The sequence below is a fragment of the Myxocyprinus asiaticus genome, chromosome 27 (genome assembly GCF_019703515.2).
Source record: "Myxocyprinus asiaticus isolate MX2 ecotype Aquarium Trade chromosome 27, UBuf_Myxa_2, whole genome shotgun sequence".
Classification (NCBI taxonomy): domain Eukaryota; kingdom Metazoa; phylum Chordata; class Actinopteri; order Cypriniformes; family Catostomidae; genus Myxocyprinus; species Myxocyprinus asiaticus.
The window spans coordinates 43397555-43424358 of NC_059370.1; the positions used below are offsets into that span (position 1 = coordinate 43397555).

Genomic DNA, 26804 nt, shown 5'->3' on the forward strand with positions numbered 1-26804 from the left:
ATATGTGCAGAGGTGCATCGAAGTTAATGAAATGGGATTTTTCCTGCTGTCACTAGAGGGCGGTGTGGTGCTAGTCTAGTCTATAGGAGGCCAGTGCCTATAAAGCAACATAAAGTATTTCCCAGTAGGGTTTGGTAAAGTTCATATGGACACTGTGGAGCTCATTAGTTATGAGACAGTCAAACACCTCTGCACCTCAAACAAACTTAACTGACCTCAGATGTCGTAGATGGTGACTAAATGTGGAAGTGTAAGAATCTATAAATATAACACTGCCAAACAGCACAGGAAGGAAAGTTCAACTTTAGAACTCAAAAAGTAGTTTAAGTAAAACTGTGTTTGCTAAATCCAGTTACTTTTGAAATGTATTCCACTACAGATTACAGAATACATGCTGTAAAATGTAATTTGTAATGTATTCCATTAGATTACTCAAGGTCAGTAATGTAATCTAAATACTTTGGATTACTTCTTCAGCACTGGTAGATTTTTTCACTTGTTTTGACTATAAAAACTCTGCCAGTACAGTAAGACAAAATACACATGTTAAAAATACATTCTCTGAAAAACCGAAATATCTTATGCAGTGTTGTTTCTAAAACAAGATAAATCAAACTGATCTTGTTTTAAGGATTTTTAGATATTTTTACAGGAAAACAACACAAAAATTATGATCAAGAATATGATTTTTGCCCTAATATCAAAGGTCTTACTAAAAAAAAAGAAATTATGATCTAACGTGAATTTTCTTGGTAAAAAAATATGATCGTGTCTGGTAACATGTGCATGTAAAATGGCTAGAAATAGCATTTTAGCTTAGTGTAAAGCTGACAATTTACACAAGGTTTATTTCTATTTCTTCTGCTCCAAACTTACTTCAAACTTACTTCTCTGTCTGCTCGTATGAATGTAACGCATCATAAGAAAGTGTTTCACCGCTGTTCAAATGCACTTTGGATCGCATCATTTATATGTATAAATATTTTCCATCTGAAAGGACTAAATATTAAATGAAACAAATGAAATAAAATGCAAAGTAATCTCTTCAGTAATCAAAATACTTTTTTAATGTAACTGTATTCTAATTACCAATGATTTAAATTGTAACTGTAGTGGAATACAGTTACTTATATTTTGTATTTTAAATACGTAATCCTGTTACATGTATTCCGTTACTCCCCAACCCTGTGTATATGTATACACCGATCAGCCACAACATTAAAACCACCTGCCTAATATTGTGTAGGTCCCACTCGTGCCGCCAAAACAGCGCCAACCCACGTCTCAGAATAGCATTCAGAGATGATATTCTTCTCACCACAATTGTACAGAGTGGTTATCTGAGTTACCATAGACTTTGTCAGTTCAAACCAGTCTGACCATTCTCCATTGACCTCTCTCTTCAACAAGACATTTCTGTCCACAGAACTGCCGCTCACTGGATGTTTTTTGTTTTTGGCACCATTCAGAGTAAATTCTAGAGACTGTTGTGTGTGAAAAAACCAGGAGATCAGCAGATACAGAAATACTCAAACCAGCCCATCTGGCACCAAAAATCATCCATGCGATTATCTAATCAACCAATCGTGTGGCAGCAATGCAGTGAATAAAATCATGCAGATACGGGTCAGGAGCTTCAGTTAATGTTTTATATATATATATATATATATATATATATATATATATATATATATATAAAACCCCAAAATACCCCTCTCATCATTTACTCACCCTCATGCCATCTCAGATGTGTATGACGTTCTTCTGCAGAACTCAAATTAAGATTTTTAGAAGAATATCTCAGCTCTGAAGGTCCATACAATGCAAGTGAATAGGTGCCAAAATGCTGATGCTCCAAAAAGCACATAAAGGCATCATAAAATTAATCCAAACAATTCCAGTGGTTAAATCCATATCTTCAGAAGTGATATGATTGGTGTGGGTGAGAAACAGATCAATATTTAAGTTCTTTTATTGCTAGAAATTCTCCTCCCTGCCTAGTAGGGGCGATATGCATGAAGAATGTGAATCACAAAAAAAAAAGAAGAAGAAGAATATGAAAGTGAATGTTGGGAGCTGGAATGAGAATTTATAGTGAAAAAGGACTGAAATATTGATCTGTTTCTCACCCACACCTATCATATCGCTTCAGAAGACATGGATTAAACCACTGGAGTCGTATGGATTACTTTAATGATTACTTATGTGATTTTTGGAGCTTCAAACTTTTGGCACCCATTCACTTGTATTGTATGGACAGAGCTGAAATATTCTTCTAAAAATCTTCATTTGAGTTCAGCAGATGAAAGAAAGTCATACACATCTGGGATGGCATGAGGGTGAGTAAATGATGAGAGAATTATGAACTATTCCTTTAATAGTCCCATCTTATGCACCAAATCAAAATTGGAATTTTGGTTGCACAATAAACTGCTTTTATAAACTCTTGTAGTCTCAATGTCTGTGCCCAGTAGCGGTGTTAACCACCATGCAGTTGCGTGGGACCCAGAACGTCGGGGGGCCACGGTCGGCCAAACAATGAAGTGTTGATGAGTGACGCGTTGTTCTGTGTTCACACGTGGATACGCTGTTTTCAGCTGTCTCTGAACTGCAGGTGCACCCATTCACACAATTCCAAACATTTGAAGCAGCTTCAATTTATTACACAAATATAAAAATGCAACCCAATATCACAGAAGTGTAGGAGGTGACAGCGTTTCACCAGATTTGTAATGAGGCAGACTGTAAACTGTCAAAATGAGTTTAGCACTGCTGTGCACTATCATTGTTCTGTCAAAATAAAAGCTCTAGGTGAGGGTGAAGTAAATATGACAGAAATACTGTATGTGTATGTTACTATTGCATTAAAGAAATCCTGGTTGGCCCCAGCTAGATGGTTGCTTGGGGCCTCGGAAATCGTAACCCCACCCCTGTCTGTGCCAGTCATAGTAAGGAAAGACTTAGAAATGTTTTATCTTTCTATACAGTATATCGGTTTTAAAAAACTATCAGACGATTTATTGGTTATCGGCCTTTTCCACCACCTTAGTTATCGCTATCAGCTAGATGATTTCTTTCCCCATGTCTGTCTTTTATTATGGTATGTATGTTTCCTTTACATATTTTTTTCTCCACTAAATGGCCAGTTCTTGGCTAATCTTTGCTGCTATATGGTCCAGACTTTGCCGTTTTAGTCAAAGGTCTGGCTAAGCGAAAGTACTGCTGGACTGACTTTTATGAAAATCAAAATATGTCCTGTTTACTTTCTTAATAATGTTCTTGGTCTAATTGTGCACAATTCAGTAGTCCACTATTATGAATCCACAATAATAGTAAAGTAGAAAAATATCTTTTGATCCACATTGTATCTTTCTATGTTTCTGAAACAAGTTCTCTTTGTGTGTGTGTGTGTGTGTGTGTGTGTGTGTGTGTGTGTGTGTGTGTGTGTGTGTGTGTGTGTCTGTGGCTCTGTGTCTTGAGTGTGTGTGTGTTCGGGTGAAAGTGATAATGATCTCTCTTGGGGCAGAGAGTGTGTGTGTGTGTGTGTGTGTGTGTGTGTGTGTGTGTGTGTGTGTGTGTGTGTGTGTGTGTGTGTGTGTGTGGACTGCATTGAAGAAGTGCTGGCAAGAGGTAACACTTGAGAGACAGTAGCAGAGCACAAATTGATGTCTCTCACACACACACACACACACACACACACACACACACGCACACACTGACACCTGTCAAGAGAGAGATCTGCACAGATTTGCACAGAAGGAGGAGAAGGGAAAAAAGTGAAGATGTCAGTGATTTGAAACCTGTCCAGATTGCATTTCACCCCAAAATCAAAATCAAAATCAAAAATCAAAAATATATTTCGCATACCATAAAATATTTTTTTAAAACATCTATTTTTTGGACCATTAAGATTTTTTTTTCATTGTGATGTTATTTTAATGACAATTGACCCTACACTAAGCCCTGCCTTGAAAATATTACTGACAAATTCGATCGAAGCGAAGGGTCAATTAAGCAAATTTTTCAACTTGTTTACTGTTATTTGTTCTTGTTTTCCCAGAAAAGAAATTTAGTTCTAACAGACAAGGACTAAAAGCCACAAATAATTATTCATGGGGGTTGCAAAATCTTAAAAATAGCTAAATTAAACAAAATCTAATCTAAAGTGGGAGAGAGAGGTGGTGATCGAGCAGGTCTCTGTGAATCAGCATTGCGTGGATTTCACAGAGAGACGGGAATGGAAAGAATAAGTGAAAATGTCTCCAAACCAAAAATGAAAATGCGAAGACAGAAACTAATAATAAAAGTAATATTGTTAATATATTTTACATTTGCTAGGTATTTTTATGCTTATTATAGTACTGTGTTGTTAGCTTAGCAGCATGCTAATGTATCAGTCTAGTCATTTCGCATGATGAGTGCTATTTGTTTGGTGCATAGAGCTGTTTCCTATGCATAGCATGTCAAATCAATCACTGTTGCTAGGTTACCTTCGTATAGAAGGTAACAGAGTTTCTGTTCATAAGCATCAGTTTAACATAAGTTAAAGATACATGCCCTGACCAACTTGTAATTTACTTTAAAAAGTAACTATTATTTATTTATTATTAACATGGTGACTGAAACATTTCAGACCCTGTTGAAATTTTTATATTTACTTGCATGAAAGATGAGATTGTAGTTTTAAGACCCCCAAAACCATGTTTTGACTTCCTGTAGAAGGGTTTAAGCTTTAATTAGCCCCAGCCCCATCCTGTGTTATAGTACCTATTCACTTTTTACTACAATGAGAAAGAAAGGGAAGAGTCTGCACTAAATTCTGTTAAGCTATTGCTTTGCTTATAGGATGAATAGGATGAATCACTTGTGTTTTGCCAGTCCTCATTTTATACATCACATTTAGCATCTGCTAAATGATAAAAACAAATGTTAACATCCTGATAGAGAGCAAGAGATGAGAGCTGTATCTGTAACATATAGGCCAAAAAAAAAAGTCAGACAACAGCTGAGTAATATATGGATGATATTTTAAGAAAGAGAGAAATACAGTGAGAAGATGGGTCTCTTGCCCAGTCTATGGGGGCGAGGTAATAGAAGAGAAAGCCAAACTGGAACCTGCTGTGTGTGTGTGTGTGTGTGTGTGTGTGTGTGTGTGTGTGTGTGTATGCGTGCGTGCGTGTGTGTGTGTGTGTGTGTCTCTTTCTCTCTGCCTACCCCTTCTTTAACATGTTCCCTGTTAAGCAGTTCTGTAAAATATATAGGAGAAAGAAAAGTGCAGAAAAACCAGCAAGGGATCATGGAAAATCTTTAATATTAAGGAGATGAGCTCATTTTATCATTCTGATTGCCATGGTGATGGCGTCTAATTTCCCGCTAATGTTTGTCTGGCTGAGTGGGTGTGACTCTTTCTCCAGAAAGAGATGAATGGATGTCAAACACAAGAGATGAGTAATATAAGAAGTTACAAAGAGTGATAACGAAAGAGAATGAAGAAAGACAATAAACCAAGAAGAGAGAAATCAACATGGAGCTGATAAGATGTATTTCAGAGTTGAATTATTGTTTTTGAATATTTTCTGTTTAATGAGATAATGTTAATAAATCTAGGTGCTCTTGGCAATAATATACCTGCTGTCTGAATTCATCAAATAAAACATCAGAGATACACAGAAACTCTAAACCAGATGTGAAACAGATAGATTAATATAAACGAGAGATGAATATAATACATGTATGAAACAGAGCCACTTTAAACATTAGGCAATATGACTTTAAATGAAAAGAAAAGTAAACATATTTATTTACTTGTTTATTTATTTATCTATTTGCATTTTGGCATTATTGTCATGACCATTAAGAACAAAAATGGCAACGCTGACTACCACCCCTGGAGTCACGAGTTTGAATCCAGGGTGAGCAGAGTGACTCCAGCCAGGTCTCCTAAGCAACCAAATTGGCCCGGTTGCTAGGGAGGGTAGAGTCACATGGGTAACCTCCTCGTTGTCGCGATTAGTGGTTCTCGCTCTCAATGGGACGCGTGGTAAATTATGCGTGGATCACGGAGAATAGCATGAGCCTCCACATGCTGTGTCATGCACAACGAGCCATGTGATAAGATGCGCGGATTGACGGTCTCAGAAACAGAGGCAACTGGGAATGCCTGGGATATCCACATTTTGAAAGGAGGTACCTGAGGGGAGGACCAAAGTAACAATACACATTTCTTTGCCAGATACACCAGTATTTTATTTTTTATCCCCTTTTCTCCCCAATTTGGAATGCCCAATTCCCACTACGTAGTAGGTCCTCATGGTGGCGTGGTTACTCACCGTCAGTCCGTGCATCTTATCACATGGCTCGTTGTGCATGACACCGCAGAGACTCCGCATGTGGAGGCTCATGCTACTCTCCGTGATCTAAGCACAACTTACCATGTGCCCCACTAATTGCAACCATGAGGAGGTTACTCCATGTGACTCTACCCTCCCTAGCAACCGGGCCAATTTGGCTGCTTATGAGACCTGGCTGGAGTCACTCAGCACAGTCTGGATTCAAACTCGTGACTCCAGGGGTGGTAGTCAGCATCAATACTCGCTGAACTACCCAGGCCCCCCAGATACACCAGTATTAGAAAAAGATGTTTTGCATGGCAATCAAACACTGTCTCCACCCTCATGTCCAATAGAAACTATTCCAGGGTCATATCAAATTGCAGCTTAAGGAGTTCTTCTATATGTCATGTACTTTTGTCCAGAATGGCACAATTTTATCACAGTACCAAAAACAGTGGAGAAGGGTACCCTTATACTTTTTTATATTTGAAGCACAAACCAGAATAATTTCTATACATCTTCTTTAAGCGCAGTGGTGTGAGATAAATTCTGTTAATTAATTTATAATTGAGTTCATGAACCCCCAGTAAGGTACACTTAGGATACATATTTTTGCATGAAGTAGACCAGTTGGCATTGTCAATGCCATGACCTAGATCCTTTTCCCAAACACTCTTCAAACTCTCTAGAGAAGAAGCGCATGTATCAGACAGGACATCATATATATATATATCAGATATCAACCCCCTACAGAATTGGTTTGTCAAAATCTGTTCAATTCCAGTCATTTCAAATCTCAATTTACCTTTATCAGATAAGGATTTTATAAAATGATGCATCTGGAGGTACTTATAAAAATTAGATCTTGGTATAGCGTATTGATCTGATATCTTCTGGAAAGATTTTAATGTATTTTCTGAGAAAAGATGAGATATCTGGGAAATCCCTGCCTTTGACCAGGCTGAAAACCAGATGTTGCACAGGGTAGTGGAAAGTCAGGGTTGGAAGCAATAAAGTATATCAATGAGAAACGTGGCGATATTCTGAGATATGACTTTACATCTCTCCATGCCAAAAGCGTGCTTAAGATAATATAATTTTCCGAAATACATTTGTTCTTCTTAACATTTATGACAAAAGGCAAAAAAGTTATTGCGAGCGGGGAGCAGGCCAATGATTCAATATTAAACTACATAAAGTCTGTTCTATCATTACACCAACTTGCCATATGCTTACCTGAGCCGACCAATAGTACACTTAAAAATGTGGTAAAGCAACACCTCCTTTATCCTTTGGTTTCATTAATTTAAAAAGTTTAATATGGGGCATTTTATTGTTCCATATAAATTTAGAGAAATGTTTATTAAGAACTTTGAAAAAGGAGCTGGGTAATAGCAAGGAAAAGATTGGAACAGGTATAGCAATTAAGGGAGAATATTCATTCTAATTACATTTTTCTGACCAAAAAGGAAATGGGAAGTGTGTGCCATATATTAAGGTCTTTTTTAATCCTATCAATAAGAGAGGAATAATTTTTGCTAAAAAGATCGTCAAATACTGGTGTAACAAAAATACCGAGGTACTTGATGCCATTCGCTGCTATTCGAAAAGGTGAAAGAGATGATAAATCAGCTAGAGGAAAAATATTAAGGGGAAGTATGTTGTCTGTGCCAAAGCACAATTTTATGAATCCTGTCTGATCGGACTTGATTATCCGTGTCAGCGCAGTTTCGAGCCTACGAGCTAATACCTTTGCCAATATTTTACAATCTGTATTCAGAAGGCTTATTGGCCTATAGGAGGCACACTCTTGAGGATTTTTGTCTTTCTTCAAGAGTAAGAAAATAGATGCGGTTTTCCATGAATCAGGAGTTACCCCCTGATCTAAAAGGTTTTGGAGGGCGGGCATTAAGATGTGGGGAAGTTCTGGCCAAAACTATTTGTAAAATTTGCAAGGGAAACCTTAGGGTTCCAGAGATTTGTTAGAGGGCATGGGCCAAATTGCATTTATGACCTTTTCAGGTGACAGAGGTGAATTAAGAAATTCCCTGTCGTTCTCTGAAATGGCTGGAAGGAGAACTTTATCTAAGAATGCAGAATATCTGGTTGCTTAGCAGTAGCCTGTGAACTATATAATGATTCATAAAAACTTTTAAATGCCTTATTTATCAATGTGAGGTCAAGCGTAATAATGCCATCTGGTGTCTTCAAAGACGTAATTACTCTCTCGCTTTGCATTTTTTTTATTTGTCATGCAGGAAGAATAATATATTTGCCCTACCCAGTCTCGTTTCAATTTTAAATGTTCAAGATCTGATAAATGTGTTTTCTGAAGCATTGCAATAGTAATCTTTTCCTTTTTAAGAAAGGTCAGTATTTCTTGATCACATGCCCTAACCCTTTAACATTCCATAGAAACAAAATACCCCATGCCAGCAAATAAAACAGAGCTACACCCATTAGGAGGCGCACATGTGCAACAAACCAGTTGATTCATAACTTATATATTAGACTTTCAAGACTTATTATACCAAAAGAGGTGCACATATCCTCCATTATAAAAAATTGTACACATTAATAAAAATGAAAACAAAAATGAGTGCAAGTAGTTCTTTTTATCAAGAAACATCAAGACACAAAAAAAGAGACCAGCACATTTAGAGTCTCAGCTAGGTCTACGTCAAGAGTTTCTCAGATATAAATTAAGACTTTGATTACACAAACCAAACATAGTCTTATGAACAACAACTGGGTTATGTTAGCACCCATTGTCCCCATTGAGCATTACTTATATTCCAAAGATTTTAGAAACTCCATAACAGCCGCAGAGGTGGAGAAAATGCGCATCTCGGTTCCATGAAGACAACGAAGCTTGGCAGGATAAGGAAAACCTCTGAACATATTGCGGTTAGACAGTGTCTTCCTCACATCGTCGAATTCCCAGTGTTTCTTCAATACCTCCACAGATAGATCCTGGTAAAGCGCAGCTGGTTTCCATTGTGAGTGACATTGCATTTTCCCTGCGCGGCCTGTAAGACTGTCTCCTTATCTGTGTACCCTAAAAACTGAACCAGCACACTTCGCAGAGGGCGATTTGCCCCCCGGTTGGGTGCAAGCGACCTATGCGCTCTCTCAATGTTGAGATGTAAATCAGCGGAGAGGCCCAACCATTTCGGTAACATCTTCGTAAGAAAGTATGCGACGGATTCAGAATCTTCAGCTTTCTCAGGCAGACCAACAATTCTCAAGTTTTTACATCTTCCTCTGTTCTCTAGATCATCCACTTTGGCTCTAAGTTGAACTATTTCTTCCTCCAAAGAGATCATTTTATTCTCATGAGACAACACTGTATCTTCAGCGGTAGAGATTCTCCCTTCAGCCTCAGTCCGCCGTGTCTCATTTGCAGACACTCTACCCAACAGATTAGAGAGAGATTTCTGTACTGAGATAATTGAGGTTGATATATTGTCTAAATGACTGTCAATCGTGCTTACACGACCATCAATACTGCCCAGTCTGTTGCCAAGTGAACGGATTTCGGATAACTATGTTTCTTTACATTTCTCGGAGATCGAGAAGACATAAAAAGTGGAAAATCCCATGCCTCTTTAGTCTCAGACATGTTAGGTTGCTGTTGAGGCAGTGATATCCGAGTTTGGGTCGAGTTGAAAGAAAGAAAATTAGAAAAAAAAGGAACTGGAGTGGAGCTAACAGACTAAGCAGCCATTTTTGAGCTGGTCACGTGTCTCCCTCCATACATGCTATTTATTAATCAAGGAGGTGCTGTTGTTTCATAATTGACTTGATTTACGTACATTTGACATTGCTATTCGAAAAAGAAGCAACATGGAAGTAAACTATAGCAAGTTTAACACATAAAAAGTCTGAAGCATAACATTTCATTCTGGGCTTGTTTCTTATCTGTTTGTCTATGTGTGTGTGTTTGTGTGTGTGTGTGTGTGTTCACAGGGTTGAAGAGAGTTTCAAGACTCTGTTCTGGTCTATATTTGGTCTGTCTGAGGTGATTTCTGTGGTTCTGAAATATGATCATAAGTTTATTGAGAACATCGGTTATGTGCTGTACGGGGTTTATAACGTCACTATGGTGGTGGTTCTACTCAACATGCTCATCGCCATGATCAACAGCTCCTACCAGGAAATAGAGGTACAATCTGTCAATGCACTGCAAAGTATTTCATTCCTATAGGGATAGTTCACCCAAAAGTGACAATTCTGTCATCATTTACTCACACTCATGTTTCCCAAACCTGAATGGCTTGCTTTCTTCTGTGGAACACAAAGACGATGTTAGACAGAATGTCAGTCACCATTCAATTCCATTGCTTCTTTTTTTTTTTTTCCATAGAATGAAAGTGAATGGCGACTGAAGCATAACATTCTGCCTAACATCTCTTTTTGTGTTTCATGGAATAAAGAATGTCATACAAGTTTGGAACAGCGTGGGATGAGTAAATGATGAGAGAATGTGCAATTTTGGTTGAATTATCACTTTAATAATCAGTATCTTTGTCTTGTTTTCCAGTAAATAAATAAATACATAAATAAATAAACTAAACTTCCTTAAATCAAGACAAATTAACTTGAGAAGCAAAATTGTGCACGATTTGTTGTCATTAAGTGTACCTGGAATATTTTGTTTTAAGAAATCATACGAGTCTATTTTGCTTTGTTACAATGGCAGATCTTTCCTCTTGTTTTATGTTAATGTTTAAATCACAATAAATGTTTTATTTCTTATCAGGGCCGTTTCTGGGCATATGGAGGTCCCAAGCAAAATCCTACTTGGGGGCCCCCTATGCAGCTGACTGATTGAGACGTAATAGCTGCCTGAGTCTTAATGACAGCATTTAGTATTTTTTAAAAAAAAACATCTTGCTTTGTGGGGCCCCCTGGTTGCTCAGGGGCCCTAAGAGGCCACTTATACTGCTTATAGGTAGAAACGGCTCTGTTTCTAACCATTTCTTATTGCCGTGCACTCAATTATCAAAAACAAAACTACTTGCTACACCATATGCTAACCATTTGTGATGCAATAAATAAAAAAGCAACACAATGTCTTCCATTTAAATCTGAGTTGTTGCCCTAACCAGAAGTTTTGGGTAAGTTACTCAAAAAAAAGTTATCCACTACAAATCTCTCTAAAATTGTAATCAGATTACATTACTGAGTATTTCATCAAAAAAGTAATCAACTTACTATTTGCATTACTTGTAAGTTACTTTCTAAAAAAACTTTTCACAAATAAGTTTGTTTTTCCACTCCTGTTATGCCATTATATTGTCACAGAAATGCAAACCGATGTACATATTAAAATCATTAATGTTTTAAATGAATTTGACATAAAAAATATTATTTGAGAAATATGTGTAACCCAAGTAATGTACTTAAAATTAATTTAAAACAAGAATCTTTAATGAGTTACACCACTTTTTGACTAAAATGTAATTAGATTTCAGTAATTAATTACTTTGTAATCAGATTACACCCAACACTGTCAACCTTTTGTCGATAACTTGGTTTCTATTTTTGCTGTCACGCGAGTAGTCCCACCCACAGTGAAATCTCATTAGTCCAAAATCAAAAATATTAAAATTGACCGTTAATGTACAGTATTCTGTCACGCAACAGTTTTGCATTGCATGGGGACACACAAATTTCTTGTCGTTGGAAACACATTATCTTATCACACCTGAATAGGACTAATTAGGACACTAATCATTACTTGATCAATCAGGTATAAGTTACATCGCTCTCTTTCTCTCCCCGTAGAAAGACGCTGATGTGGAATGGAAGTTTGCTCGTGCTAAACTCTGGTTGTCGTATTTCGATGAGGGCCGGACTCTCCCTGCACCCTTTAACCTGGTGCCCAGCCCAAAGTCCTTCTACTACCTGATCGTCCAGGTCAAGTCCTGCCTCATACGACTCTGCAAGGGCAAAGCTCATCGTCATGACAACGAGTTGGAGATGGGCATGCTGAACTCACGGCCAAAGGTAAGAAACAAAGGCTGCATTCCAATTCACATACTTGTTCTTACATAATTCTATACCAATTATTATGGGATACTACCACATCATAAAACAGTATGGCATGCACACACCTTTGGTATACTTTTTTCAATTCTTCATAGATGTGAATTTTGCTTTTAAACACCTCACACGCTTGTCTCTATGTGAACAGGTCTCTAAAGTGCATTCATCATGTGCTGCATTATGTCTCATCTAATCTGATTGCTGAATCTCAGTTCTGTCTTGTCTGCAGCTTTATGTCTTTAAAAACTGATTCAGGGTAGCTCAGCTGCAGACTTTGATGAAGAGCCTTTAAATGGAAATGATCTTGACAGTCAGGCTCAATCAATTGTCATTTAAAGAATAAAAGGCAAAATTTCTTCAGCGTTGTCTGATGTTTCTGTGAGAGTGTTTTTGCTCTGTAATCTCATGGAAGAGCGCTGTCAGCAAACATGTCTACAGAACTTTATCCAGCTGTTTTATCTGGATTTAAGGGTGAATCTCACAAATTCTGTCAAGAAAATTTCCAGGTAGCTACAATCAAAAGAATGAAGTAAGAAATTATATTTTGCTTAGTGTAAATGAAGCATATATTGTGATATTATTTCTTCACATTTAAAGGTGCAGTATGTAACATGTTTTATGTAATATTCACCTTTTTTTTGCCAATGTGTAAATGGCTTGTAACACAACTTAAAAAATTAGCCCTTCCTGGACTTCCTAGGTTGCCTATTAAAGCCTGTAGACTGATTTTCATGCGAAGGGAGCGGGTCGCTTTTGCCGGGAAAATCCAAAGGATGTGAGGTTTATGCGTGCTCCCGAGAGCCTTGCCTCAGTTCTTCCTTATTTAACAGTGTCAACAGACAGTCTGCAACACTAGGTAACGTTATCTTAGAGATGGAATCCAGCAAACCTCCGGCTCCCAGCACAACACCGACTCCAACACAAACTCCGAGTAAGCCAAAAAAAAAAAACATTTATCAACTGAATCCCATCTGGCTAATGCAGGAACGTGATCGTGGTCGAGCGAAAACTAGAGTGAACATCGGCAGGGCATTTGATTCCTGGTTTTGGGGATCAAAACCGACCCTGAATTGCCATTCTTCTTATTGGACAGGTAAGCTTACATAACTGCAAAGCATGTGAAATATAATGCCATAAGGATTGATCTGTGCAATTTTAGCTAAACTACAATAACACATGAAATGAATGCTAGACAATGTTCAAGATAATGCAAAAAGCTCCATTCATTAGTGTAACGTAACTTGGTTATACAGAAAATATATACAATCTATTATTATAAAACAATAGCGCATCGATATATCAAAATAACAGTTGTCAACATATTTATAATGTACAGTCTATTTTATAAACAGCTACTGTCATCATCCACCAAATTTAGCTAACAGCTATTGATAAAGCTGGCTAGCTAGCTAACGCCGACATCGTATAAATGCAGTCAATGTATCATGCAAAGAAAAGTGATTACTTCAAACTACAGTCTCACATAGTCAGACTATATCCACACTTTGTTCCAGCACTGAAGAGTCAAATATAATATACAGTCTCAAAGTTTGTAGTAAAACAATCATAACTGTGTAATTTTAATTATGCTACCTCATCTGTCAGCTTGATGCCGGTGGATCACGTTCAGTCTCGCATCCTTATGGAGTGTGTGCACGAGCGCGATCACGAGCAACAGGCTGCAGTTCACTTAATGGCCACAGGTGTCATTAATAACAAGGGTTTCTGAATCTTACATACTGCACCTTTAAGCCCCCCCCCACCACCCCCCATTTATCTACTTTTTCACCTTTCAGAGAAAACTGCAACATAGTGCATTGTTGGAAATGAAAGGATAGTCTTTAAAGTAACCAATAAAATACAGTTTTGATTGTGTCTCTTTTCCTAGGGTCACCATAAGAGGGGATGTTGTTGTCAGCCGATCCACTTCATCTAACATAGTTTTACAAAAAAAATTTGAAATATGAACATTGCCATATAGCAACTCTGTACCACAATGGAATTGCACTTATGCATTTTCTCATCGGGAATTTTTATAGATAGTGGAATGAATTGTATTATTGTATTGATTAATTCATTTGGTAGTGTTGCCTTAATTTAATTGCATTTATGCATAAGTAACAAGATTATGATTTGTATTTCTTCTTTTAAGGAAAAAATTGCAATGTTTGATGGAAAGTGCAAGAAAAGTGCACAGTGCTCACTTCTAATTGACAACAGGGAGGCTGAACCAGGCTTAATAATCAACAATATTGAAATATGATTCTGATAATGATTCATGATAATGATTCACTCAATTTTAATTTAAGTTGCTGTGAATGTATAAATACAAAGTTTCCTTAATTCAAGGAAAAATGATTGTTTTTAAGAAAAACTCGTTTTTGGACCATTTTCACCAAAAAAAAAAATGTTTTGTCTTTTTTAATTTTTGTTACTAGAGGTATTTTATGTCAGAAAATCAAGTGGGGGGAAAGTATTCAGCCATTAGAACATAATTGGTATTGCTTACCATACAGCGTTAAAATTGAAGTTAAGTATAAAATATGCAGTATAATTTGGAAAATGGGCATCTTTTTCAGTCTGATCTCCATCGAGCAAATCTCAGGAGCAGAGAGGAGAATACTGTAAAGAAACCAATTAAAAACCCAACACGCTATCAGGTGAGAGACAAACTTATCGAATCAAATGATACAAAAGACAACTCATTTTGACTTCTGTTTGCATGACTGTATAACTGACAATCTCTTTCTCCCCATTATCTATCTATCTATCTGTCTGTCTGTCTGTCTGTCTGTCTTATCTATCTGTCTGTCTGTCTGTCTTATCTATCTATCTATCTATCTATCTATCTGTCTGTCTGTCTGTCTTATCTATCTATCTATCTATCTATCTATCTATCTATCTATCTGTCTGTCTGTCTGTCTTATCTATCTATCTGTCTGTCTGTCTGTCTGTCTTATCTATCTATCTATCTGTCTGTCTGTCGGTTGGTCGGTCGGTCGGTCTGTCTGTCTTTTCTATCTATCTATCTATCTATCTATCTATCTATCTATCTATCTGTCTTTCTGTCTGTCTGTCTTTTCTTTTTATCTATCTATCTATCTATCTATCTATCTATCTATCTATCTGTCTGTCTGTCTGTCTGTCTGTCTGTCTGTCTTATCTATCTATCTATCTATCTATCTATCTATCTATCTATCTATCTATCTGCCTGTCTGTCTGTCTGTCTGTCTGTCTGTCTGTCTGTCTCTTTATCTCTTTGTGTCTAACAGAAGATAATGAAGCGTTTGATTAAGCGGTATGTTTTGAAGGCTCAGGTCGACAGAGAGAATGATGAAGTTAATGAAGGTAAAAATCCATTGAATTCACTGTAACGTCTGTGTTTTGTACTCCAGACTGCAGAGGCATACTGTTTGTGTGTGTTTGTGTTTGTGGAACAGCATGTTTCTTATAATTATAAGCACTCATCAGAGCTTGACAGTTGTAGCTGCAAACACACAGAACATATTTAGACACACACACACAGTGCTTAGAAGCTTTTTTAGTGAGGACCATAGACACAATGGTTTTCATACTAAGATAATAATTTTCACTATACCCTAACATGACCCTTAAACCTAACTCTGCCCCTAACACTGGCACAAACATGTTGGCATCAGCAGATTTGAAGTAAACCATGCTTTTACAGATTTTTTAATCTTTGATATAATCACTATTCCACAGATTTCACTATATAAGCTCAGACTAGTGACAATATTATGGGTATCATCTTAATACATCTGGCATTTAGATGCGTTTTGGATGATCTGATCACACCTGGACAGGCAAGGCACATCACCATTTACACCTGGTCGTAATATGCATCTCTTTTGACCACATCAGTCATGTCATATATCAGTCATGTCAATGAATTACTGCATGATAAGAAAGCACAAAAGGAAAAAGTTGAAAAGAAAGCCCTAAAAGACACACTGTTTTTCTTAATTATACTTGCATTTAATCTAAGTGCAAACGTAACATTTAGAGCAGAATTCTCCATTATTTTAGTGGTGTATCTATATGAACCTGTATGAGTTTCAGATTCTCACTGTCACTGCACATTGATATCAGGCACACTGAAGAATTTCCTTTATGTTCTTGTGAATATAGACCACTTCAAGGACTGTTCGTTGGTGACGTCAAGTGACGTCACTGTTCCGTGAACATTTCCTGCTTGTAAAAACAGAGACCATTTAGCAGAGACAGGTCACTTCTATTAAAATTAATGGAAGAAATTGGAATGGTCAACAGAAAAAATACAGTCTCATCACCGCTGCCTTTAAACACCAAGCACGCCTCTCCTCGGGAGACCGGTCTCTACCTGCTGGTGTCTTTGCGGGTCCAGGAACGGAGGGGTGAGGGTCTGGTGCGAGTTAGATGCGTCGCCGGACCCACACCTCTGGTGCAAGTTAGATGCGATGCTAGGGATTTGAGCACAGGCCGCGGCCGGGCCGCTCGAGTGAAGCCGGTGCCACACATGCCTCGGATCAGTAAAATTGTACTGCTTATTTGAAATATGTTCTTTTTTTCGTAATCTTGACCAACCGTTTTGGAGATTTCGGTCTTTCTCCATTCAAGTAGATAGGAGCTGCACTTTCATGACGCTTGTTTACATAGAAAAATAGCTGCACAAACTGCCCAAGAGTGTTCCAAAAATGGCCGCTGAGTGGACCTTGAAAAAGAGACTTTGTTGAAAGGATCCGGAAATACGTTTGGACCATTCTAATTCATTTATTTTTGTTTACATTCTTGAAATGGTCTATACACTTTTTTTTGACATGCATTTTTTTTTTTTTTTGTTCTTCGATCACACAGTTATTTCCATTAAAAGCACAGTATTTGATTGACAGGTGAGCAGGCGGTGCTTCATTGCTGTTCGAAGTTACGCATTCTAACAGAATAGCATTTACACCACAAGCCCAATGTGGTCATATATGTTTTTGGCAACTTTTGACCACCTCCAATGTGGCTGAAATGGACAAATCTCAAAAAAATGTGGTACCCTGTTTACACCTGTTTTTCACGCCGTCCTGTTTTCAGTGGATCACCATATATGCAAATACCAGGTGTAGACGGGTGTTTGTGTATAGTGGACTATAGTATAGCCGCTTTTCCACCATCGAGCCGAATGGTTCTGAGCACAGTACGGAACGGTTACAGTAGCATTTCCACTGGAGCACGGTTTGGCACGGCACGATTATAAACCCTTCTCGGCCTGGAATTCTCTGCACGGTTAGCTAACTGTACTCAACCATTCAAAACCGTGCTGGTGGAATGGCTTTAGAACACGACGACTTTTTTAATGTATCTTCATGATTTTATGATGATGGTTAAACTAGTATTGTAGCCTACTTTTTTTTGTTTTTACACAACGAACCATTTATCATCAGAGAAGTAGATTACTAGCTCATTAAAACTCAAAACTCAAAACACATCAATATATTCTCATATACTATTTTAATATAATACTTATATAATATTGTAACGAAGTTCAATGGAAAGGAGGAGGCGAGAACCGGCTAAACAACATAAATAATCATTTAATGAGAAACTTAAACAAAAAGACAAACACATACCGGGCAGCTGCTTGTAACTCTCTCTCTCTGGAACTGCCACCTCCGGTCGCCTTTATCCCTCTCGAGGGCTTGATTAGCCTGATTAGGGGCTGGGTGTGCAGCATCACGACCCAGCCCAACCCTCCTCTCTGCCGCACTCCTCCCTCCTCTCCTTCAGGCCGGGGAGCCCCCAGCATGACGTACATCCCCCCGCTCCTTTCCGTGGTGGGGGGGCATGCCTTCCCGGCCCCGCCTGCCGGCAGGTCATCCCCACCTCTTCAGACCTGGGAGGGTGACAAGAGCAGGGAAAAAACAACATCAACAAAAACAAAACAAAAACGAGAGGGAAAGGTCAACACGGAGTGACAGCAGGAGAGAGAGAGAGAAAAAAAACGTTCTCGCCGGTTCTCTGACACGCCGTCGTCCGGCCCTCGACCACTCCACCCTATGGCGGACGACAGCCGCTCATCCCCGGGCGGACCGGAGTGAGTTCTTCGACCCCTGGCAGACGGAATGCCCCGCCGCATTTCGCCGGCCGGTAGGGAACTCCTCCGCCCCTGGCAGCGGCTCCATAAATAATCATTTAATGAGAAACTTAAACAAAAAGACAAACACATGCCGGGCAGCTGCCCGTAACTCTCTCTCTCTGGAACTGCTGCCTCCGGTCACCTTTATCCCTCTCGAGGGCTTGATTAGCCTGATTAGGGGCCGGGTGTGCAGCATCACGACCCGGCCCCACTCTCCTCCCTGCCACAAATATTTTGTCAATAAATATCCTTTTAAGCTAGATTGGGAAATTTAATTTTTTGGTGTTTTTATGTCCAGTGGCATACACAAGCCCTCAGCATATGATGGTGAACCCTTCCTTTTTCTTTTTGCTTTCCTTTTTGCGACATATGCCATGTCTTGCCTGTGTATTAGCGGAGTAAATACCAAGGAAAAAGCAGTCCTAGAAACTGAAAGATACGATCATCTGCCATAGTGCATTTGCTCCAATGTTTACCTCTCATGCTGTTGCCAAAAAAACGGATCTGTTACATGCACCAAATTGACTTATCCTAACCCAAACTACTAACCCTAACCCACCCTAACCTAACCCGAACCTAAACTTACAAACTGCATCTAACCCTAACCGTTCTCTTGATTTTGCTGCATCACAGTGAAAAAATAATCCGTATCTGCGCCAACTGGCTGTTCGGAACTGTTCCGGAACTGTTCGGCCCGATAGTAGAAAAGCAGCTTATGTGACAGTCTGACTATCCAGTTAGCCAGCTGTTTGTCTTACTGTAATGTCTGTGTAACCATAAAACTTGAAACTTTTAAAACCAGTTTAAACTTTCAGACAAGGCTTTGTCAAGCCAACATCAAAGTTTGTCTTCACAAACTTTACCTATCTAGTTCTAAGTATGTTGCCCTGTCCAATTTGACAGGCATGTTATGCTGCCTCATATTACATTTGAATATAATTAATCTGTGTGTTTGTTTGTATGTTACAGGTGAGCTGAAGGAGATAAAACAAGACATCTCGAGTCTACGCTACGAACTTCTCGAAGAGAAATCTCAGGCGACAGGAGAACTCGCCGACCTCATTCAACAGCTCAGTGACAAGTTCGGCAGAAATGCCAAAAAACAACCTTGAGACCGGGACAAAGAGAGACCCACACAAACAGAGAGAGAGAGGGCATAGTTTAGGTACAGTGGCCCTGAAAAATATTTGGACAATCAAGTCTCACTTAAAAATGTCTGAATGTAATTGCAACAGATAGCAAAACATCAAACCAAGTGGCATTTAGGAAAAGAAAGATGGCACATAGACTTTTCAAGCTAAATACTTCACATATTTAAGCTGTTTGTTTTGTTTGAAGTTATAAAGCAATTTGATATACTGTTTAAATTAAGAAATGTATAAAACACTGTGTGGTTGTCAAACGTTAGTGGAACATGTTGATGGTAAATGTGCTGAACTCCACCTGTGGTTACTCTGCTAGGACACCTGTGTGAACCTGAGGGGAAATTACTTCATGCATTCACTAAAAATCAGTATAACACTAATCAATGGAAAAATGGCTAAGACAAGTGAAGTTAGTTCTGAGAAAAGCTCCAGCAGCATTTGAGACACACAGATGACACATTATCTCATGCAAAAACATTCAGATATTTTTAATGTCTGTTAATTTGGATGATGCAGCGTTAGAGCATAAAAAAAGTAGTTTGCATGTTTGCTGATTAGAAAATGCATTTAAAAGCAACAAAATCCCCAGACTTGTTCAGCTTCATAATTAGAAGTGCTTTATGGGATGAATCGAATCAAACAGCTGTCATGTTGTGATCCAAGGCTTACCACTCTATTGATTAATTTTCTGGACTATCTGTAGAGAAAATGAATGGAGAACAATACTTCCAGAACCCATTGTGCAATAGGCGCTTTTATGAGAATTCACTCAGATACTAAACATCTTCCAAAAGAGAGTGAGAGATTAGAAAAAAGAGATAGAGAACAGACAAATGGAGACCAGGTGAGGGTTAGATAACCATCAGGTATTCAGGGCATTCTGTGATACTGTATCATCTCCTTTAAGAGTAATTCTAAGAGTAATCCTGTTCTGAGAGAGAGAGAGAGAGAGAAATATTACAGAGAGAAAGGATGAACAAAAACATTCAATGAAAACACTGTGATAAGGAGATTTAATGTTCGATTTAAGACAACAACAAACAAAAAAACAAAAAAAACATTTGAATCATTTACATTACTAGACAAACATTTGGACATGCTTGACCACTTGTATGTTTCTCGTGATTTTTAAACCTTTTTCATCTATGAATCTAATGCTTAAATTAGTTCTGTAAAGAATATAAATTGTGCCTACATATCAACATCTTTACCAATGATTATTTCCATTTAAATGTATGATATGGAGCAGAAAGCGAAGGAAAAGGAATCAACAAGTGTCCAGCAAACATGTGAACACCTTCAATACTGTTTAAATAGCTTCTTAAGGCCCCTGCACACTTCATATGAAATCCAAGAACGAATGGGTGTAATGTCATTTAGAACAAAATCTGGTGTTTTTGAGTTTTTTTCGGTGGTTCGTAACAGCTCGTCAGGGCAAACTTTCAGTAAAACTTTGTACCGGCTGCTAAACACCGTCTTTCTGCTGTTGGTCCACATCATTGGTAGGTTTGACCTGGAGCTCCACCTACTTTGGAGCCAACAACTAATTCCAGTTTGGTCAGCTAAAATCAGTCAACATGAACACACCGGCATGCAGAGTTATTAGCGAGCTGGTGTGAATTTACCTACATCCGTACGATCGTTCACGTGGAGACATTTTCCATGTCATGCGATTTTTAAAAAGTCTTTAAAAGGAATCAAATCTACTCAAATACTCATAAATGCCTATTCACTCATGTGCTGTCTGGAGCGAAATCCATTCATGCATCTGCATAAAGGGAGATATGCCTATAAGCATTCTTTTGTCTGTATTCTACCCATTAACCCCCTTTTATACACGCATCTTTGCAGTAGTATCAGTGTCATCATAAATTACAATAACAGAGTTTATTACATGGCTCTCTGGAACACTCGATTCTGATTGGTCAATCTAGCAGTCTGATATTTCTCGGAAACAACCGCACATCCACATTTCAGATCGGTCATCCGGGTATTTGCGAGCCATTGTTCCTGCTTCTCAGATCACTTTGCGATCTCAACAAGTAAACCAATAATATCATTTCAACTCAAATCAATGTTTCATGTCTATTATTTATGTATTTATTTGGCAAGTAGTCTTGTAATAAGATGCATAATGAGTAGTCAGACAGTCATTAATTATAAAATTATTACAGCAGGATTCCGACGCAAACCAGAGGTGGATTTCAGCTGTTCAGGAATTTCTTTATTGTCACATAATTAAATAATTTCAATGCAATTCAATATTTTATCTATATGTCCATGTATTTATTTATTGGTTAGTAGCCATATAATAAGCGGATTTGTGTCGGGCTCCTGATCACCCTTTCGGGGTTTATTTTGTCATAACAACCAGTTGACTGTTATTATCCCTTACGTAAACATATTATGGCAGCGTATAGCATGTTAGCACATTAGCGACATCAATTCAGAATGTAAACATTACAAATTACACATTATGTAGTGCAAATATAGTACTTTAAATCACCATCGAGTAGTTAAAACAGCTTCTTTTACTGGTCTTTTGTGAATTCTACTCATAGAATGAGTCATATAGTCATTGATAACATTTTAATATCATAATAGTTGATGTTTTACGTGTAGTCTTGAGCATCCTCATATATAAATGCTCCTCTAAACACCTCCCACACCACTCTCTGAATGTTCGCAAACAGTATGTCGTCGCTCAGCTGTTTCGAACTTCTGCTTTGCTCTGAGAACAAAGAAAAACTTTGTCGTGAGTGTGCCGGGGTCATGAAGTTGCTTGAGAGAATGAACAGAAACTGAATCTAGACAAAGCGTGGTGACCTTAAAGAAGGTCTAATATTAGTTTCGATTTTAGTCATTCTTGGTCACTTCATCATTTCCATACTTCCATTTGTGTTAATTACATTTCAGGTCTGACGACTTTACTATTATTCTAAAATGTGGAGAATAGCACTAATAAAGAATGAGTAGGTGTGTCCAAACTCTTGACTGTAATGTAAATTAAAGGTGCATAAACAATATTTCCTCTTTACCCAGTACAGGCTGTCTAATTAACTTAAGAACTCGCATAGAGCAACTACACACACACTACAATATAAATGGGCTTTGATTTTAAAGTTTTGTCTGTGCAAAGTACTAGGCGACAGGCATTCATATATTTGTGTGTGTGTTTTTGAAAGATAGTTTATGTAATATTTAAGAGTTGTGCCGTATGAATTTAGATATATCTGAATGTATTAGGTTTGTTTCACTACCAGTAAATTAATCATAAAAACCCAGATGCTCAAAAGCCTATTTTTCGCCTGTGTAATGAAAAACATGTCTGAGCAACACATATTGTGCTATTTACTACCAAAATTAAAAAGTTTTAAAATTGACACATTTGACTGTGAACATTTATTTAAATGTGCAACGAATGGAACAGAATGTGTGTGTCTGGAGGTGCATTTTTAAATGCTTGACACAAACTCTTAAAAACATGGTGCAATGCCCAAAGACATCCATTTAGTGCCTGTTTACATAGAAAAATTATTATAGAACAGTATTGTTGGGGTTTCTACACACTAGGGAAAGCTAAGATGAAGCGTTTCACAGATAAGAATGAGTAGTATTTGTAATCAAGCGGGCATACAATGAAGTAGATTTAATTTTTGCCTGCATGATGAAATCTTTCTCGAACCCTTGCATTTTCCCTCTCTGTCCTGCCAATGCACCATCCCCATTAAAATCGATGATTTTCAGCGTTTTAAAAACGTAACCTGCATGCACAAGTCACTAAGAAAACAGCTAGATGTGGAGCACTAGTCAAATTGTTGCATGTTTACATAGAAAAACAATTTAAAAAACAGCGCAGACTCATTACTTTCTTACAAATACTGGATATTCCCAGCCCCTTTGGAATAATTGTAAATCTGCAGTATGGGAAATTCAAAAAAGATTGCAACTTCAAAATGGAATTCCCTCCATGATTATTATTGGCACACTGCCAAGTGGGAAATTTTAGAGGACAAATGCACTTGTCATATTTAGTGCAGAAATCAAGAGTAAATGAGAACCTGTGTACACGTTTATATAAAGCTTGATTTATAGAAAAAACTAGCACTTAACAAATACATGTCACTTTCCTCTTGAGAATGCCACATTATCCGACAACTTCCATTTTAATACGTCTACTGAGGTTGTCTCCAAGGTAACATCCCCATACCATTAGTGTCACAGCTCAACATATAATGGGTCATACAATATGTGCCATGCAAGGAGACTCTGTCTTTCTTCAGCACACATCGCTTGACACCTGCAGCAGGTATTTTATAACCCCGTCAGGGTGACCATCCATCCATCCATACATCTTCTATTGCCGATTGCCCTATATAGGTTTGCAGATAGAGCTGGAGCCTATCGTCAAGGCGACTATGCCAGACGGTTTTTACACTGAGACTGGCGAATGTACAAATGAAAAAATAACAAGCGTAGAGTCTCATTGATGACAGTAGCCATGGCATCAACAGCCCGAGGCCTCTCTGATGGTGACCAGAACGGGACAATCAAGCCATTGTTTTATTTATCTGACACGATGTGGCATTTTAATATGAGAAAGCAGCATTTGCCCGTAGTGTAGCAGGATACATTCAGTGGGTTCTTATTGTGTCTCTGTGTGAGTGAAGTAATGATGGGACTGTCTGCTAGTTTGCCATGTCTCTTCCAGGGCAGATAAATTAAATTTGTACGATTTATAACAATTTTGCCATCTCGTAATATTGATACGACATGACGAGATTGGATTGAAAGTATCAAGTTCTCGCGAGCCACTGTGAACGAGCTGCTTTCATAACACTCATAAATGCGCAATGGACATCAAGATTTCCGCTGAAAACGACTTCAATTCCAGGTTGTTTTTCACCAAAACCTATCTTATGCATTCAGAAAACTTGGAGTATGACACACAAGTCACATGGACTACTTTAGTGTTGCTTCTGTGTAGGGTCCTTTATTAAGCTTTAAAGTGAGTCCATTGTATTGAAAACACGCAGAGGGATCACCTTTAAAACATCTTTTTTTGTGTGCGTTCACATAAGAATGTCATATGGGTTTGGAACAACATGAGGGTGAGTAAATGATGGCAGAGGTAATTTATTACTTTAATTATGTATATGGTGCCATCATTGTCCTTCGCTGTTGTAGGAGCATTTACATAGTATGTGTGCTGTGAACCTGCAATGACAGTCACTAGAGCAAAGACTGAACATCTGGTGACACACACACACACACACACACACACACACACTTATAAACGGCCCCTGAAAGAGAATCTTGTGATTTTATATTGATTAAACAATGGTTCATTCCACTCAATTAAACATAAGGATATTCCCAGGCAACTGTCCATTGACTATTTCCAAAAATATTCTTTAGTTCAGTTGGCCTGTGATGCTTACTCTAAGTGTAATTGTAAAGTTCGGGACAGAGAGACGGCACATCTGTCCGACTGTAAGCTGTGAGCAGACAGGAACTGTTGGGTTCAACAGTCTCATAAAAGCCCAGTTATTATTGAGTCTGTCGGCATTGTGAAGTGCTGCTCTTCAAATGTTTGTGTGTGATTGAGGATGTTTTACAGAAACCGTTTCATACTGCTGTCCTCTCGTAAACACACACACACGTTTTCCATCATTGTTGAACTCACTTTCTCTCCAGTGTAAGGACAATGTCTGAACATCCTAGAAGTCTTTCAAAACTTTGGCTAGGGAAACCCAAAACTGAAACTTCTGCAACCATTTTCTCACCCTCATGTCGTTCCAAACCTGTTTGACTGACTTACGCAATCTTCTTAAAAATATTTTGGTACCACTTTCTAATAACTTTCATTAATAATGAATTTACAAACACTATGTATGATGCTTGACATATCATTAGTTAATGTATATTTAAATATGTACAAATGTTATTAAGCTTTCATTCATGTATGCTTTGCACTTTTTTTTCTCTTTTTCTTTTTCTCCCCAATTTGGAATGCCCAATTCCCAATGCGCTCTAAGTCCTCGTGGTGGCGTACTGACTCGTCTCAATCAGGGTGGTGGAGGACGAATCTCAGTTGTCTCAGTTGAATCTGAGACCGTCAATCTGCGCATCTTTTCACATGGCTTGTTGAGCGCGTTACCGCGGAGACGTAGCGTGTGTGGAGGCTTCACGCTATTCTCTGCGGCATCCACGCACAACTCACCATGCGCCCCACCGAGAGCGAGAACCACATTATAGTGACCACGAGGAGGTTACCCCATGTGACTCTACCCTCCTTAGCAACCGGGCCAATTTGGTTGCTTAGGAGACCTGGCTGGAGTCACTCATGCTTTGCACTTTTTAACAAACAGAAGCAATTAAGCAAGTAATTATTTTCAAACCTTTATAAACATTTACAATGGATGAATAGTTTCAACTTTTGATTGGGTACAGGACAAATATGAACAAATAATTAATAAATGATTTGTAAGGATGTGTAAATAGTAAAACATGCTTACATACATCAACAAACAAGCAGCAAATGTGTGACCTTTTCAGACATTGTTTTCTAATTAGCTAGACTTTAATAAAAAATGTGTAAACATGAATAGCGTGCAATGTGGTAAAAAAAATACGAATAATTTCTGAAAACATTTAATAATGTGAATAATGTGAATGAGCTCAATTATGAAGCATGAATGAAAAAGTTTAATGGCATTTATTAGCACTTAAAAGTACATAAACAAATGATCTGTTAATCATTATATAACATTTGTTAAACTAGCTTGTAGATGTTAAAAAGTGCAATGCATATGTATATGATAGAAAGCTTAATAGCATTTGTAAATATTTGAATTTATATTGCATAATGCTCAGGTTTGGGGAGTAACGGAATACATGTAACAGGATTACGTATTTAAAATACAAAATATAAGTAACTGTATTCCACTACAGTTACAATTGAAATCATTGGTAATTAGAATACAGTTACATTCAAAAAGTATTTTGATTACTGAAGAGATTACTTTGCATTTTATTTCATTTGTTTCATTTAATATTTAGTCCTTTCAGATGGAAAACATTTATATATATAAATGATGTGATCCAAAGTGCATTTGAACAGCGGTGAAACACTTTCTTATGATGCGTTACATT

The 26804-nt window shown here is 37.9% G+C and overlaps 1 protein-coding gene across 1 annotated transcript in view; it reads left to right on the plus strand.

The window, feature by feature from the left end:
• Nucleotides 1-19807, plus strand: part of LOC127418079 (short transient receptor potential channel 7-like) — a 77707-nt gene extending 57900 nt beyond the window's left edge. Inside the window, exons 8-12 of the mRNA XM_051658460.1 lie at nucleotides 10302-10497; nucleotides 12123-12344; nucleotides 14963-15043; nucleotides 15656-15731; nucleotides 19474-19807. Of these exons, the coding sequence (XP_051514420.1) occupies nucleotides 10302-10497; nucleotides 12123-12344; nucleotides 14963-15043; nucleotides 15656-15731; nucleotides 19474-19616 (718 nt within the window). The 3' untranslated portion in view covers nucleotides 19617-19807. The remainder of the gene's footprint in view (nucleotides 1-10301; nucleotides 10498-12122; nucleotides 12345-14962; nucleotides 15044-15655; nucleotides 15732-19473) is intronic.
• The last annotated feature ends 6997 nt before the right edge of the window (nucleotides 19808-26804 follow it).